The 17,568-nt window shown below is 44.3% G+C and overlaps 1 protein-coding gene across 2 annotated transcripts in view; it reads right to left on the bottom strand.

The window, feature by feature from the left end:
• The window catches only part of SHC3 (SHC adaptor protein 3), a 171,621-nt gene that overhangs the window by 57,557 nt on the left and 96,496 nt on the right, over positions 1-17,568 (bottom strand). For both annotated transcript variants that reach the window (XM_023194549.2, XM_023194548.2), the window contains exons 3-6: positions 14,886-14,949; positions 12,169-12,288; positions 8,254-8,307; positions 2,600-2,651 (exon numbers count right to left, since the gene is read on the bottom strand). In XM_023194549.2, the coding sequence (XP_023050317.2) occupies positions 2,600-2,651; positions 8,254-8,307; positions 12,169-12,288; positions 14,886-14,949 (290 nt within the window). The remainder of the gene's footprint in view (positions 1-2,599; positions 2,652-8,253; positions 8,308-12,168; positions 12,289-14,885; positions 14,950-17,568) is intronic.

The raw sequence follows: 17,568 nt of genomic DNA on the forward strand, positions 1-17,568 counted from the left end.
GAGATGGAGCAGAACATACTCACAGCTGGGCTGCTGGAGGGATGCAGCTAGACCCACCCTCCCTGCCCACACTGTCATCCGGTAGGCTGGGCCTCCTCATATGTGGTGAAAGGAGGGTTAAGGGGTAAAGATGGCTGCAAATTCCTTGACACTCTTTCCTTGAAGAGCACATGTGACTTCCTTCCCCTTGAGTCTGAGCTGGCTGTGGCAGCTTTTTTTTATTTTGAGATGGAGTCTCACTCTGTCACCAGGCTGGAGTGCAGTGGCATGATCTTGGCTCACTGCAACCTCTGCATCCCAGGTTTAAGCGATTCTCCTGCCTCCGCCTCCCAAGTAGCTAGGACTGCAGGTGTGCGCCACCACACCCGGCTTATTTTTGTATTTTTAGTAGAGATGGGGTTTCACCATGTTGGCCAGGCTGGTCTCGAACTCCTGACCTCATGATCTGCCCGCCTCAGCCTCCCAAAGTGTTGGGATTCCAGGCATGAGCCACCGCGCCTGGCTGACAGTTGTGACTGGTAAATCTATGGCAGAAGTGAAGCTGAGCCTGGCCTTTCCCAGCACTGGAAGCATCTACTCTGGGTCTCATGAAATCTAGAGCTGCCACATAGAAAGCCCTGCTTCCCAGAGGGCTGATGGGGCCACTTGGAGAGTCTCTGAGACTCCATGGAGGGGGCTGAGCCTCTAGTCATCTTTGCCAAGGTCCCAGGTGTGGAAGCAAAGCCAATTCAGACCTTCCAGACCAGCCCAGACTTCCTGGCTAAAGACCACTCGGTGACCCCTGTTGATGCCACTTGGGCAGATGAACTGACCAGCTGACACTTGCCTGAATTCCTGACCCACATTCTATTATAATAAAATGGTTGTTGTGAAGCCACTAAGCTTGAAGTAGTTTGTTACAGGCCATAGATAGGTGGAAGTACAGAGTGAGAATCTCACACTAACTGTCTCAAACAAAGGGCCTGTCTTAGTCAGCCGGGACTGCTGTAACACCACAGGCTGGGTGACTTCAACAACAGACATTTGTTTCTCACAGTTCTGGAGGCTGGAAGGTGCCAGCAGACTTGGTGTCTAGTGAGGGCCCTCTTCCTGGTTTGCAGATGGCACCTTCTTGCTGTGTCCTCGCACGGGTGGAAAGAGGGTGAGGGAGCTCTCTGAGGTCTCTTTGACAGGAGCACCAAACCCATTCATAAGGCTTCCCCCTCATGACCTAATGACCTCCCAAAGACACCACCTTCAACTGGGGCCTTTAATTAATGCAATACCATCATATTGGGGGGTTCTATTTTAACATGTAAATTTGGGGGTGACATGAACATTCAGTCCATAAAAAGGCCCCTGTGTTGGTGGTGCCCTCAAGCACCAAAAATGGTGGAGATCCTTTTCTGCATCACAGGTCTGGCACTTGTCTTCACAATATCACCGCATACAAACCTGAGAGAGTCTGATGAGGCAGCCACGGGACATGTGGAATCGATCCTGATTCCCATGCCACTGGACAGGAACTGTACTGTGGGCAGAAAGTACTCTTGGTTTGCCCCCAAGAAACCAAGTCAATAACTCAGGGCTAAACTCCTTCAGGATCTGGACCTAAGGCTTATTTCCCAGCCTTGGCGGTACCTTGGAAACACCTGAAGAGCTTTGAGAAAATGTTGTCTGGGCCCCACTCTCTGAGGCCTGAGCATCGAGATTTCTTTAAGCTCCCCAGGCAGTGGCGTGGGGGAAGGTTCTCCATAGAGCCACATCAAGGATCAGTTCATCTGTTCTGTGTGGACTACCTTAAAAATATGTCCAACATACAGCATTGGAGGGTAAGTAGCAAAACAGAATATTAGGATCTCATTTGTATGAAAATGTTAAAAAGAGAGTGTATGTATATGGATAAAAATTATGCAAAGCAAACTAGAAAATCTTAGTTGGTACCTGGGGTAGGGGGCTCGTGGAAGGAAGTGCTGTTTTGTGCTGTTATTAATTGCATTTGTTATTTCATCAGTGAGTTTTAAATTGCAGCTGTGGTGTGGTGCATCAGTAGCTGCCTGGAATCCCAGGGTAGTGCACCTTTGTCAGTCCCACCCACCCCAGCCATGCTACCATCCAATGGGCTTTGGTTTTATAAATGACTCTCCACATCCAGCCTGTGCCTAAGGACTTAGAAGCTGAAAGGGGTATAAGCAGACAGCACCTGAGCTCGGACACCGGCCTCTAGGGCTGGCAGGGCAGAGTGAAGTAGCTCTGCATGGCTTACTGGGCACTGGACACACACCAGGAGCTGAAGCTGGGCAGGAGGATGGGCAGCAGGTGGTCTTCCAGGTGTAACCGAGGCCACTGTCAGAATACGGGCAGGGGCTGTTTGTGTGTAAATCAATTGTACCAAACCAGCTATCTGGACACAGGTGTGTGTTTGGTGGTCAGAGAGGTCCAGTACCTCCTAACTCAGCCAGGCGATCTACAATCCTTGCAAACCTCATTCATCCTTAGTAATACAAGATGGCACTGCTCATTGGTCAGGAGGGGACTGAGATAATGAGGACCAGCTCGTATAGAATGTGAAGGCTGGCTATACACAAATGAGAGACTATAGGGGTCAAGCACTTCTTACCTCTGCGATTAACAGGGTCCTTAGCCACATATGCAACATAGTCAGTTGTGTCCTGTTAAAGAAAAAAGAGATGTCTATATCACTAATCATAAGTGAGAGAACACACAGTGAGGGACACAGGGCACAAACCAGTGAGCTTAGAAGGACTCAACCACCAAACAGCTAAAGAATCAAATGCTGCCTAAGAAACAGCCCACAGAAGACTCAAACTATATAACGTGGGTAGCAACCACCCAGAGGGCTCACATTGCAGACTTTGACTCAGCAGCTCTGGGGTAGGATCTGAGGTCCTGCGCTTCTAACCAGCTTCCATGTATACTGAGGCCGCAGTGTCTCAGTATCCCATGGGAGCTGGTTAGAAGTCCACTCATACTTTGAGCAGCAAGGAGAAAAGGCATGTTCGATCACCCAAGAAGCTTTAAAAACATTGATACCTGCGTCCCAACATGCAGACAATCCGATTTCATTGGTTTGGATGTGAGGCCTGCGCATTAGTTTTTAGATGCTCCCTAGGTGACTGTAACGTGAACCACAAGTTAAGAACCACTGCTCTCAGCTTTGTCTACACCAGTGGTTGTCCAATTTGAGCTGGTATCAGAATCCCCTGCAGGGCTTGTTAAAATAGAATGCTGAGCCATACCCCTGAGTTTCCAATTTGGTAGTAGTTCTGGGGTAAGGGCTCAAAATTTGCATTTCTGACAAGTTTCTAGCTACTGCGGCTCTGGAGGCCACACTTTGAGAACTGCTAGGCTAGAAGAAAACCAGAGTGGATGTTCAAAGGCTGACTGCAAATGCTGCCTTCATAGTGGATATACATAATGATCTTAATACTTTAATATGGTTTAAAAATATGAGCTCTACTGAGAAGTCTCATCCTTCTGTATGAAATGTGAGTTTTTTTGCCTGCCTTCTCATGTAATCAGTGCACAGGGGAAATGATAACCTCAAAAGTAGACCAAGGCAACCACGTGCATTTTAATTCATTAACAAATAAGCAGAGGAACCAATAATTAGCTCAACTCTTGAAAGCAGAAAAGACTCCTCTGTAAAGCTGATATTTTCAACATTCAAGACTCCGTGGGGCAACTGGTAAAAGCCTACCCCATTCTGGCAGACATTTCCCGTATGTTACTGCTTTGAAGGGCTTCACCAGCTTATTGATACACTCCCGATGTTGCCAGTACCTAAAGGCTCTGTTGTGACTTGCTCCACTGTTTTCTCTATGGGCAAAGGAGACATCCCCTTCTCCCTCAACAGTGCCCTACAAAAGCTCTCCAAGGAGAGAGGGATGAGGGAGAGAGTGAGTATGGGGCGGCCATGTCACTGTTGTGGGACATCTGCTGTAGGATCAGGTGGGTGGTGCTGGGCACTTCTCCACACCCCATCCCGCTGGATCTTACACAGCCCAACAAGACCACACCGGTGTAGAATTCTTCCAGCAGCTCTTGAGATAATGGTGCTGTTTCCCCCCGTCACTCTGCAGGGTGTGGCTCAGCTAAGTTGTTTTCTTTTCTGCTCAGGACACTGTTCCCTGGTGTATTCACAGGATGACTAGGGAAGGGAAGTGAAAGATTGTCCACCTGGTCAAACTGGCTTCTGGTCATTTCCATCAAGGGGGATCTGGTCAGAATCTGAAGTTATTGGCAAAAACAAGGATGACAACTTGTAATCATAGACACTTCCTGAACTCACGAGACGTGAATGTCAGAAGGATCCTTAGAGAGCATCTAAGAGAGCACCAGTGTTTCTCAAGCTGAAATCCATGGAACCCTAGGGTTGGACAGGTGCCTTCTCCAGTGTCTGAGATGTCACCAGCATTTGAAAAAATTTTCATTTTCATTTCCATGATTATCTTAAAAATTAGTACAAGAGTATCTGGGATCATTTAGATGACCACTGTGCTATCAAGTTCCGCATACGATCTCAATGCCAGGATTTGCATCTGGGCTTCCAACATTATGAATGCTAGGTTTTCAAAGAATTAAAAAGAAAAGGACACAGGGTAGATTCCTCTGCCCACATAAAGCAAACCGACATTACATTTGTACATGATGTACAACTGAAGTTTTTCCTTGAATAGAAGAAATTAGTGGAAGAATTGAGTCATCCAGGTGCCCATGGTAATGGAGAGACATTGAACTGAAAAAATTCTGCCCCATGGTGGCCAGGCCAGCATCACATTGAGAATGGAGATTTAGTTTCAGCAAACTTTGTCCATCATAGCAAAGCAATATTACATTGAATGTCATTGGCCTTACAATGTTTACTTGTATTTGACTTTCAAATTTAAGTAGGGGTTAGAGTTAACTAAAAAGTATAAACATTAAGAAGTTTATTTTTAATTTATTTTTGCACATATTCAGGTAACAAAATTAGAGTCAGCATTAGTAATGAATACAAGGAATTTTTTTTGCATTCTTACTCTGGCTCAAAGTTGGGTAAAGAGGGAGAATAGAGAGACATAATATGTCCCTGTCTCTCAGATGGTCAATGGCCAAGCTTTTCTGATGCCAATATTGATCCTTTTCTGGCAGAGCAGGCAAATATATTACCATTCAAAACAATGTTCTTGTCATCAGGAAGCACACTAAGTTCCAAAGACAGAGCTGCAAAGTGCTGTTCTGCATCTGTTCTATCCCTGTTCCCACTCCCCAAGAACCCCTGAGCCTGGCCATTGTTCTGCCATTCTTGGGGTGGTCTTTTAATACTGCTAATTACAGTAGATTATAATTACAGCATACCGTTTTTAAAGGGGAATTAATAAAGTTTTCTAGTCTATCTTGCTTGCTAGTTCAAAATACCATTTTCCTAATGGGTAAACTGAGGCACTAAGTCATTAAGTGACATGTACACTTAGCAGGAGAACAAGGACTAGAACATAGAATTGTCAGCTTTATTAAAAATGTCTACCAATTATAATATGCTAAATTCATGGTTACAAATCAATTTGGAATGTAATCTCATGTACAATATAAAATGCATTTGGATTGGTTAAAATGGAAAGTAACTAGGCTTCCTGTCCTGTGTTATGACATTTTATAAACCAGAAAAAAGAAATCACAGAAAATATAACAGGTTGTGGATTACTTTAAGGATTGCTAAATGTTTCTAATTTTTTAAAAATATAAGAGGTGATAAGGAAATCTGAAAAAAAAAAAAAAGAGTATAGTCCTATGTGCATCCTGAAAATAAAATAGTTTTGACACAAACCAATGTAATTGGCTCCCAACGATCTAGATACGTGTGTTCTCACTCATAATATCAACATTAAGACAGGTTTAAGGCGAGTTCCTGAAGGAAGCTATTAAAGCAGATGTACAAGACATCTGCCTTTTATATGTCAAAACTGGGTTATCCTCCAAATTTAAGAAACTATGGTTCCAAACATCACAAGGGGCAAGCAATTAGAAAACCACTGCAAATTAGGTAAGAAATAGGTGGACATATACATATAGACAGCATCTGAAGAAATACACCTTAGGCTAGGTGCAGTGGCTCATGCCTGTAATCCCAGCACTTTGGGAGGCCAAGACAGGTGGATCTTAAGCCCAGGGTTTGAGACCAGCCTGGGCAACATGGTGAAACCCTGTCTCTACTAAAAATACAAAAAAACTAGCCAGGCATGGTGATGTGTGCCTGTAGTCCCAACTACCTATGAGGCTGAGGTGGGAGGATCACTTGGACCCGGGAGGTCAAGACTGCAGTAAGCTGTGGTGGCGCCACTGCATTCCATTCCATCCAGCCTGGGGGACAGAGTGAGACCCTACTGGATGAGTTCAATTGGGGAGGACTTCCACTTTCTGAATATGCATCTCAATGAGGACTTTCATCTTACAATAAAATGTAAGAAATTGTAAGGATTAGAAAGAAAGGAAAAGCATAGCAAGGGAAGGGAAGTAAAAAAAAGAAGGGAAAGCCATTGTGGTTGACTTTTGACAAGAAGACCCTAAGTATGAAAAAGAGCCCAAGCCACTTGACCCAACAGAATGGCAGGTCTCAGGGCTAAATAGTGCTCTGACCATCCTTTGACAATTAAGCAGAGACGGGGGGGCAAATAACCGTCTGTTGGGTGGGCAAATCCCTTCCCCTGCAGAGTGCTCTTGGCTCAAGGGTCGGAGATGGGGTTGCTGAGAAGCAGCAGGGCCCAAGCCTCTCATGGCAGCTCATGCTGGCCCAGGCAGGAGAGATGCCCAGCATGGCCACGATGCCCGCCTCTGGCAGCTGCCACAGCAGGGCAGGAAGAAGTACTGCTTCCCTGTTACTGAGATTGGTGGCCCAATTGTATTGTCCTTTGGAAATGTCAAGGCTCTGGAGTCCACCTTTGACATTGTTCCTTCAATTTGGCTTCCAATGTGCCAACAGTAATTTTCTAATCCAGTTTCCAAGGTAGAAGGGGTATGGAAAGAAGGGTAGAAAAGTCACAGGGAAAAGTCCCTACTTGGGCTAGTAGAACACAGGGTCCTCAACCTTGAGACGAAGAAATCTTGGACCAGTAAACTTTTATGTAACATCTGAAGACTGCCTATTCATAATTTGGCTAAAGAATGCAAAACAGCAATCATAACAAAACACCACCTCTAGGACATTATTTTATGTTAAAAGGCTATTTAACACTAAAAAAGTAAAAAGGATGTCTTTTTAGGATATAAGATCATTTTTCAATTGAATAAATTTAGCTTCAGGAAAAACTCCCTCTATTATCCTAATTTTAAAACTTTTCTCCAAACTGGTGGAAACTTTACCCAGACACATGAAAATTAAGATGAGAACTTTCTGGAGGGTGAGCCTTCTTCCCCCTCACTTCTGGAAAGGGCTGACTTTGCCTTCTTCCCTTCGCCCTCTGTGCCTCGCTCCTTTGTGACCAATTTCCTGCCTGGTTTCTTTGCAGGCCCAGGCTGTCCACAGTGAGAAGCCAGTCTGTGTGTGGATTCCACTCTGTCCGGGAGCGGGAGATGGTTTTCTGAGTTCACCTTCATGACAGTACAGTTTAGATGACATGGCCACTCTGAAGCTGAATGCTGACATCCTTTGTAGCATTCCTGCCCAAATGTGGGAAGCAAATTCCCTTGTTATTCCGCCTTCTTCATTAAAGATGTGAAGCAAAAATAGAACATTCTCATTCTGTTCTCGAGTCTCCCTCTTACTCTCTCTCTCTCTGCAACTCCTTCCTTGTTGGCAAAGCAAACTATTAAAGGCTGCAGTATTACACTGGGAAAGAAAAATGCTGATTTTAAATGCTTATGAATAAAGCAGACTAAGTAAATTCACATTCTTCAGGCAGACTTAAAATATTAATATGGAGGTCAAATAAAAAAACAAAAAGTAGGGCAAGAGCAGAGTGACAGCGTGAGAAGCCCACGGCAACTCTGGGGCTGGGGGGACTATTTCATCACCTCGTAAGAATGCCAGTGCTTCCAGGAGTTTTGACAGCTTTTGGCTAATGAAATGAAAACTAATGGTGGGGTCCTTGTCACAGGTTTCCCCTAAAAATAAAATGATGGCCAAGAAGACCTTTTATGGAAATCAGGAGGGGGAAATTTGTTGGCATCACAATTCACTTTTTCTACGGTGTCTTGCAAGGCATATTTTTGAAGCAGGGGTCCCTTCTCAGAAATCCCCGACAAGAGCAAGAGACCAACCCCAAGGGCACTTACCGGGTCTCCCCCAGAGGCGAAGGAGATGGACCGCATATGGTGATTCGCTATGATCTGCCAGGCCCAAAACAAGAAACGAGATGTGCTGTTATCGCGCTTTCCACATTTTGGAAAAGCAACTGTCTGTTGGCAGGCATTACAAATTGACATGTTTTCCTGAAAATTGGTACCTATATAAAAATCATGATTATAAAAGTAATAGCAATAGATCACCTTTCACAATCTGATGACTGCTGTCCAGCTGCTTTGCCAGAATAGTGTCCGTGAAGCCTCGCTGCAGCCTGTGATGTGGGAATTATCACCATCCTACTTTACAGGGGAGAAGCCAGAACCCAGAGGGGTCAAGTGGCTTGCTCAGATTAAGACAGCTGGTGATTAGCAGAGCTGTGATCTAACACAGGGCGTGTATACAGCACCCTTAACATAAGTGACTCCATCTTAGAAAAAGACTCCATCTTACATTTCAAGAAGCAACATGCCAACAGGTACCAGATGTTTGCCTAATGAATAAAGATGGCACCCAACAAGATAAGGACATAAAAAGGTATATTCTTTTACTATCAGTCCTTACCAGAGGACTTTGGTCATAAAAAGCAGGACTTCACCAGCTTGAAACAGCCTTCTTAACAGACACCGTCTTGCTGTCACTGGTGATGAGCAGCCAGCATCTGCCAATGAAGGCTCTGCCCACATCAAAGACTCTTCCTTGCAAGACATTGTTGTCCATCTGGATCAAGCCAGGACACTCTCTTTGTCCACGTCACTTGCCCCAGAATGGTTTATTAACCCCTACTCCTATCTCTTTTTCTCTTGATGTGAAATGTTACTTGGTTTGCTGTGGAATGTTCAATCGGTAACATTTATATACTGATTAAGTATACTCTTAAGTATGGTTTGCAATATTGACTGACCTGGGGAGTGGCTTCAGCCTATGTGCCCACAGCTCTGATATGGAATGAACTCCATGTAGCTCATGGTTTTTGTTACTAAAATAGCTTCAGTGAAAGTCTGACCTTGTGGAAAGACACAAATGTGCGTGGGTCTGGTTATGTCTGACCTTGAGTCGCTTATGACAGGGAGGCCCACCCCGAAGCTAGGGTCTTAACAACCATGCCTCTTCCAGAAGGAACCTGTCTCACCCACACAGTGTGTTTTGTTTCCAAAAACACACTGGGGTCTCCGATATAGAACCCACAGCTAGAATGGGGGGAAATGTGGCCCGTCTTCCATTTTATCCCATTTGTATCATGTACATATAAATTAGAAAGCCAGCGTCCAAGATTTCACCTCGGCACTGTCTAAAGCACTCTTGTAATTTATCAATGTGAAATCCACAGCAGACAATCCATGTTAATTTTAAAATGGGAAATTTCCATTAGCTTTATAAACTGCAGCGTACAGTCGAATTTAGTAGACACTGAGTAAATTAGAAGCTGCCCTAAATTTAAAAAGCGACATAAGTCTTCCACGCTAATTTTATCTTTTAAAAGACAATGTAATGACATTGAAGTAAATTTCTGGGGATGGGAACAGAGCTCATCTCTCTATCCCAACATAACCAAGTTCAGTTCTGCAGAGTCCCCTCGGGCCCCTGTCCTCGGGCAGGCAGTCAGAATTTACATGGCTATAATCACACTTCCCAGGGATTTGTCCAAACATGCTCCTGTGAAACTTGAAATAAAATATAATTGAATTATAATAGAAAATAAGATAGTTTTAAATGCCTACTTTGGTTATCGGCACTTACAACACGTCAGGATCTAGAATCCCCTGAGTACATGAGTGAATAGAAAATGAGGCTGGCTACATAGGCTGCATCCGAGCCCCAGCTGAGTTAAACTAAAAATAGTGGCCTTTGCAGCTCTCTGGAATCTTCCTTCTGGCGCAGAGGTAGAGGGCTCCTAAGAGAACAATGACGAAATAGCAATCACCAGAAAATGATAAACTATGGCTCCCGAAGTTTTACATTTTTGCTTATTTAATTTTTGCTTATAAGGCAGGTCTAAAACTGAAGTTTGGAAATTAAATTGGAAGCTATGATTTGGAAAAAAAAATGAAAGTCATGTTTGGTCGACATGATGCATGGGCCTTATTCTGTGGTTGTATGTTATCTCTTTGAGTAAGACAGAAATTGAAAACCAGGGTAAGAAAATTAGAGCTAATTGACCTAAATCACATGTTTTGCCCGGAGGGTGTTGCGTCTCATTTCCACTTGGAACTCTGTAGAGGGGAGCGGCTGTTGTCGTGCTGCTGTCTCACCGGATGGAGAAGGGAGTGTCTAGCCAGGCTGTTCTCAGTTTGCTACAGCTGGGCTCAGAAGTCAGCTGGAACGGAGAGTCAGAACCCTGTGTACTTGCCCCCCACCCAACCTTCACACACTCATCAACCAAACTACCAGTCCCCTGGGTGTCCAGAACCTGCCACTTTGCCCCATCCGCCCAAACCAAGGGCAGGAAAACATGAACTGGACACCCGCTTCGGCTGCCATGTTCCAGGACAGAGAGGGCCAGCCCAGTCTCATTCCGCTGCTCTTAGTTTGTTTTCTATTTTACTGAGGTGGGAGGGGAGTTCAGGGAGAAGTTCCCACAGATTTAAGGAGTCTGAGGACCAAACAAAAGGTCCAGGAGACATAGGAAAGGAACAGCTCCGGGCATGAAGGTGAGTGCAGAGGTCAGCCCAGCCCACAAGCCTTCATGAACAGCTCAGCCTCGGCCGTGCTACAGAAAGGCTGAGCCTGATGAATATTCAGAATCCACAATCGCCTGTGCTAGTGAACTAGTCCCTTAGACAAGTTAAGATAAAAAGACACAAGGAATTATCTATCAGTCCTGTGAGGATAACAGGAGGCAGTGAGAAGTGGTATCTAGTTATGTCAACACAAAGCCTGGGTTTTGCTTCCCATTTCTGTGCTAGATCTAGGATTTATTTCAACATCTTGGATAGCAGGTGGGGGAATAAACGAAGCTGGAGGTGCTGCTCACTAACCTGGGGAATATGGAAGTCAATCAATAGAAATATATGTAGTAACATAAAGGTCACTGCGGGCATCCCTGGTGACAATGTCGGAATCAGGTATAGTATTATATAGAGAGGTCCCATTCGAGCTCCAGCTCCTACTGGCAGCCCCAAAAGCTGACCCAGAGCACAGCAAGGAAGGGGAGTCCACACTCCACACCCCACTGGATACTGGTCAAGCATTTCACCTGCGCCTCATTTGACCTTCAGAAGTGCCTTGTTGGTAGCTAAAATAGCTACTCAAACACCCATTTTTCCAGCTAAAGAAATTAATGATGACTAGATCAGAGAAATCTAAAAGATAGACACTGTGCAGGAATGCAACCATCCTCAATAAAATTAGCCTTAATTAACACTGTGGCTGTGGTGTCTCAGTCAGCTCCAAATTCATTCCACACTGGCTATTCCATAGACAACACCACTTCTCATTACCCCTACAACAGTATGTACTACAAGATGCTCCAAAACAATGAGCCACTAAAGGAAAAAAAAAAAAAATCACCACTTAGACCATGACATGCTATCCACTTCAAAGGTAATAAAATAAAATATAGCCTGTAAAACCAATTAAATATGGTGTAAAAGAAAAAAATAAGGATAAGGACATTAAGAAGAGACTTTGCACACACACCTGTTTTTTGTTTGTTTGTTTTTTACATTGTATGTAAACAAATGATTTCATGCATTATCCTCCAAAGAAATAAAAAGCAGAATTAAAGAGAGCCAGTTTCATTTATCATTCTCTTGGTGATCCTTCAAAGTGGCCAAAGTTCATACTCTAGTAAAAATGTGACACAAACATCTGCTATGTGAGCTCAGTAAAGCTGCAAGGAAGACGCCTGCAAAACACTCCTCAGCGGGGGCTGTGGGCAGGAACAGGGGATCTGAGCACCCACGTACCTGTTTGGAGTCGGGAGTTCGCAGGTTCAGACTGGCCGTGGAGATGGTCAGAGAGATGCTCATTCCCGCAAACTGGAGGTTGCTCTTTCCCAAGATGCTGGACAGCATTTTGCTCGGAGGCTATGAAATTGAAGAGCATTATTTTAGCTGTTTCATTTCCATCTCAAAGGGTGGGGAAGTAGATGCTTACCCCCAAACTCTCACTGATTGTTCCTCCCTCCTTAGGCATAGGAAGACAAAATGTGAAATGAATAAGCTGGGAGTGGGGGGATCCAAAGTTAATATGCAGATTTTAGAACATGCAACATGCAAATTATAAACCATGTAATATGCAAATGCTGAGGTGAGAACTCCTGCAGGCAGGCAGAGGCATCAGTCTTCCAGGCCTTTTCTCTGGCTCTGTTGGGAAGTGTCTCATGGGGAAGGCCTTGTATATAAACCTGAGGAAAGCCCATTGCATTTTGCAGGCTCAGCAACCTGGTATCATCACACTTACTTCAGAGGAAGAGTCAAACTAACTTAGAGGAAGACTAAAGCAGGCCAGCTCTAGGGGATTACAAGAATCCCAGAGAGCTGCAAGGATGTTCGCGGCTGAAGGGAATGGACCACAGATTTTTTGGTGCACTCTCCCCTGGTCAAGGTTCTCATGAACTGCCCTGTTAGAAACCCATGGGCCTAGAGCCAGCACAAGGATAGATAGACATGGCCTGGCTGTAACTGGTGTATCCATTACCCTGTCAGAAATGTCATTACGGGGGACTGACAGCTGTGTTTTGGGGCCAAGGACCTTCTTCCTGGGTACCTGGGTGGGCAAGGCCCTTTGGTACCAACCCATCCTTTCTTTTTGGATTAGAACACTCTCTCTTTTGATATGCTAATTAGTTCCTAACCAGGTACACACCCTTTTTAATCTCCTGAAGGAGCTATTTAAAAACAGAGATGCTGAGGCCCCACCTATGAGATTCTGGGTGGAGCCAAGAAATGGGCATTGTTTCCACCAAGAGAACCATGAGGGTGCCCCAGGATGAGCTGGGACCTGGAAGATGCGATTCCCCTTCTCTGTTCTCAGTCGCCGTCCTAGTTCCTGTAGTGGAGACTCTGGAGCCTTGCTTGGTTCCCCATGGACTGGCCAGAACACAGGCTGGCACATCTGAATCTTCATTCAGAGTTCTCTGCCGGAAACCCAGCTGCCCTGTGGATGCATGAAAGTCCCCAAGACCTGAACACAGAAACAAGCTTGAGCCTGGGATCAGCAGAGCCACACATGCAGCTGCCCAGATGATCTGGATCAGGAACGTGCAGCCTCAGGGCAGATTCAGAGGTTCTTTGAAGGACGTTTTCGCCACATTTCAGGTTAGGCATAGAAAAGCCTTGATTGTGGATTTTGCTGGGTCTTCACTAGACACTTAACTGAAGAGGTTTTCACGGTTTCTCCTAATCCAGGCTTTTTTTTTTTCTTTCTGGCTCAAATATCTTCAGAATGAAAAGTCCTAGTGCAGTGTTTGAACACGCAGCCTGTGGAGCCCAGACCTCTGAGCTTGCTCTCAGACAACATCTACCCACATTGCGGCCTTTCCCCTCCGTGCCACAGTTGTCGTTGTCTGTAATATGGGGATATCCAGTGGTATTCTAGTGCTGGCTTGGCTCAGCTGATGGGAGCCAATTATTAAATTTTTCAGAATTTTATAATCTGACGGTTAATCACAGTTGTATTAAAAATGAATGTATGTAAATTTGCAATTAAATAAATTACCTTTAAAAAAAAAAAAAAAAAAACAGATGATAGGGCCGGGCATGGTGGCTCATGCCTGTAATCCCAACACTTTAGGAGGCCAAGGCAGGTGGATCACAAGGTCAAGAGATTGAGACCATCCTGGCCAATACGGTGAAACCCCACCTCTACTAGAAACACAAAAATTAGCTGCGCATGGTGGCGTGCACCTGTAATCCCAGCTATTTGGGAGGCTGAGCCAGGAGAATCGCTTGACCCAGGAGGCAGAGATTTCAGTGAGCCAAGGTCATACCACTGCACTCCAGCCTGGGGGACAGAGCGAGACTCTGTCTCAAAAACAAACAAACAAAAACAATAAATGCTCAACACGCATCACTTCCTAATTCTTTTGCTGCATTAACTACTAACTGCTTTCCAAGTTATTGATGCCCACAGCACCTGTATGGTGGAAACATTACATAACCATGAGCTACTACATATCTCTTCCCAACTCTGTCTTCGAGGGATATCATTTTGAGAAATTGAAATCAGCCACAGGAGAAGCACTGACATCACAGAAATCAGAAAATGCTATAAACTCTACTTTTCATTCTCCTGCCCAACCTGGAGAGCTGGTTGTTAAACACTTACCAGCACACCACTGGGGATCTCTACCTCAGTGGTTGTAATTAAGTGAATTGATGTATTCAAAGTGCTTAAAGGAAAGCCTGACCCTGTTTTAAGCGTCTGTTGTTATCATTGTCTTCAGAGTTTATGCCACAGTGAGTGAGTAACCAGGGTGCCTACTTCTGAGGCAGGGACAGCTAACCGTCCTCAGCCACATGAGACAGAAAGCAATCTAAGCCCTTTATGCTTTTAGAAGTAGCACATGCCAGGCCACAGAAAGAGGACAATGAATAATTCTGTGTGACTGAAGATACCAAGTGGCGAAACAGAGGAAGCAAAGGGGGAGACACAGTTAGACACAGAGCATGGAGGACAGTACCTTTCTCTTCTTAAAGGCTCCCTTGGCACCAGGCACAGCTTCACAGACACGGCTGATGGCTTCCCTTAGGACAGGAAGAAAAAGCCATTTTATCATGTGTCGGTGGGGATTATGGAACCCAGAGATGCTACACTTGCACATCCAAAGAAAAGAACTGCCCATTTATTTCAGTATAGAAAACAGACCTGCCAATTTGGAAGTCATCCAACTCTTCTTCTAAAACACAAAACTAAACAAAACGCAAACAGGTCATCATAAAACCTCTCCTGGCAATATTCTAGCTCTCTTTGTTGTGGCGGCTGGATGCTAACAGTGTCATCTTTGTCAATGCTACACTGTTTTTTGTTTTTTAACATTTTGCTAAGATTCTATTTTTGTAAGTCAGCACCCTAAAACACACTCTTCCCGACACTGTGATGCTGTCGATCTCCATGACTTTGGTCAGGACATCAGGCCCAAACCTAATCAACCACCTCGATTGATCAAGATCCTTCTTAAGTGAGTTAGAATGTAATTAAAAGAAATGTGGTCATCTGACTTTTATTCCCAGTTTCTGTGGTTAGTGAATCTCACAAAATCAAGAGGGGCTGGAAGGAGAAGAGGAACTGCAGGGTGTATAAAGGAGCCAGCAGTGAGGTGATGTGCAGGGCAGTTCCATGGAACAGCACTGGTGAGGCTGCTGGGACGTGCAGGCATGGTCCTGGTGGAGGAGGCAGAGTGCCCTGGTACTGAGTGGCCAGGAGGCATGAGTCCAACACACGGTTCTGCATGGGGGCAGGAGGGCCCCAGAGGGAGAGGAAGCAAGACAGGATGGTCGCAGCTGAGGGCTAGGGTGGCAGGAAGGGGATGCTGGAGAGAAAACACAGCTCAATCTCATGACCCAGCCTAAGTGAGAAATGCCTGGGAGGTGGGCAAAGGTGGCTCCAAGTCAGGGGTCCAGAAAAGAGCTGGTGACCCTTCCCACTCACACATGGAGGGGAAAATACTAGTACATAGAAAAAATCAACAGGGACTTGGAGACACGGTGAATGAGAGAAGATAATAGGTCCTCAGAAACATTCTATAAACTTTCTGGGTTCAATACTTCTTCAAATTAATTTCTACCATGTGGACGAAAAATAATCACCATAACGACACAGTGCTTTTAACAGAAATACGTCCATATCAGTTAGGCGACTGACTGTTAGGACAAGCTTCCCATTTGCCACTCAATTCATTGTAGAGAGCAGGGAAGGAAACATTTTTCCTAAAACTCAGATGCCAGGAAAACCGTAGGCAATGAATCATCATGACATGGAAAAAGTGAAGCAGGAAACAAATGTTTTTGATGTTTATGCTTACTTCTATTCATTTTATAATAATATTCTAACTGTGGTTCTATCAAAGTGACCAATCACGTATCATCTAAAGTACTTTCTAAAAGCTAACTTCTTATTAAAGAAGGTCAAATTGTCTCTTTACAGAACTATATAAACCTATTATGTATATTTTATCTGTTTAATTTTTAGAAAACCAGTTCAGTGAATCTCTGCATTGCATTTCTTACATTAAAGAGACATACTTAGTTGAGCAAGGCAGCTAAACCTCTGATGGTTCCAGCAGGGTAGAAAGATATTATATGGGGAAGTGTCTCCCTTTAATCACTCCATAAATATTCCTAATAAGCACTGTATTTATTTTACCATCCACCGACATGGAGTCTAAAAGAAAAAAATCAGACTCCAAGGACAGTTATCCAAAAAGACACACGGTTCCAAATGTCTCATTGAGTCAGCCCCTGGAGCTTGCAACAGGACTCTGCTGCTTCTGTGCTACTTTGGGGGAAGGGAGGTAGAAACCATTCATCACCAGTTAGAAGGAATTACAAAGCTCTGAAAATAGTCAACATTTCTTTCCAATACCTTTTCACACAGAACGGAGTGCATAGGTCTCAGCGCACATTCGCGGACAGAAGAAGTTCCAAACACTTCTCAGAGCTCGTGTCCTCAGGGAAAATCCTAAGGATCCCACTTGTGAGCCTTTAGAATCCCCAAAGGAGTTTTCAAATGAAACTGCTTTTTAGAAAAATGTTCTCTTTTCATCACTGGCATAAGTTCCTTCCTAATGCTCATACGATAACACGTGTGTGTGAATTCTCATTTCAACCACGCTGATGGTATCTATTTCTGTTTGAAATAGAAATGCAGCATAACTATTAATAACTGCAATATTTAGATGCCTGGAATGAGTTACTTTAACTCCAAAATCTAATTTTAAATGTAACTATTCTCAATTCCCCTTCTCGCTGTTTAAGTGCAGTACATTTTGGTAAGCAGTACTGTTTCAATTTGTTCGTTTAGCAATCATTATTTAGTTTTATGTAATTCCACTTAATCCCCATTTGAGTCTCAGGTACCAATTTTGCCGTGTTTTTAATCATAGGGATTGCTTCTTAACATTCTGTTCAGTATGACCCTGTTTCTGTGAGCCAAATAATGACCTCAGAACTCGGCTAATATGAAAATGGGACATTTGGCAACCTCCGTGGTCATCTGAAAGTCTCAGAAGCCAGCCCAACCGCCAGCTGTGAACCCTCATTGTCGTCATGATTTCACCATCTTCCCTTCAGAACTGGACTCTTTGAAATCATGTAGTAGCATCTTTCTCCCTCCTCATCCATCTCACTACAGCCCATCCCAAGGCC

Source organism: Piliocolobus tephrosceles, chromosome 14, assembly GCF_002776525.5.
Source record: "Piliocolobus tephrosceles isolate RC106 chromosome 14, ASM277652v3, whole genome shotgun sequence".
Classification (NCBI taxonomy): Eukaryota; Metazoa; Chordata; class Mammalia; order Primates; family Cercopithecidae; genus Piliocolobus; species Piliocolobus tephrosceles.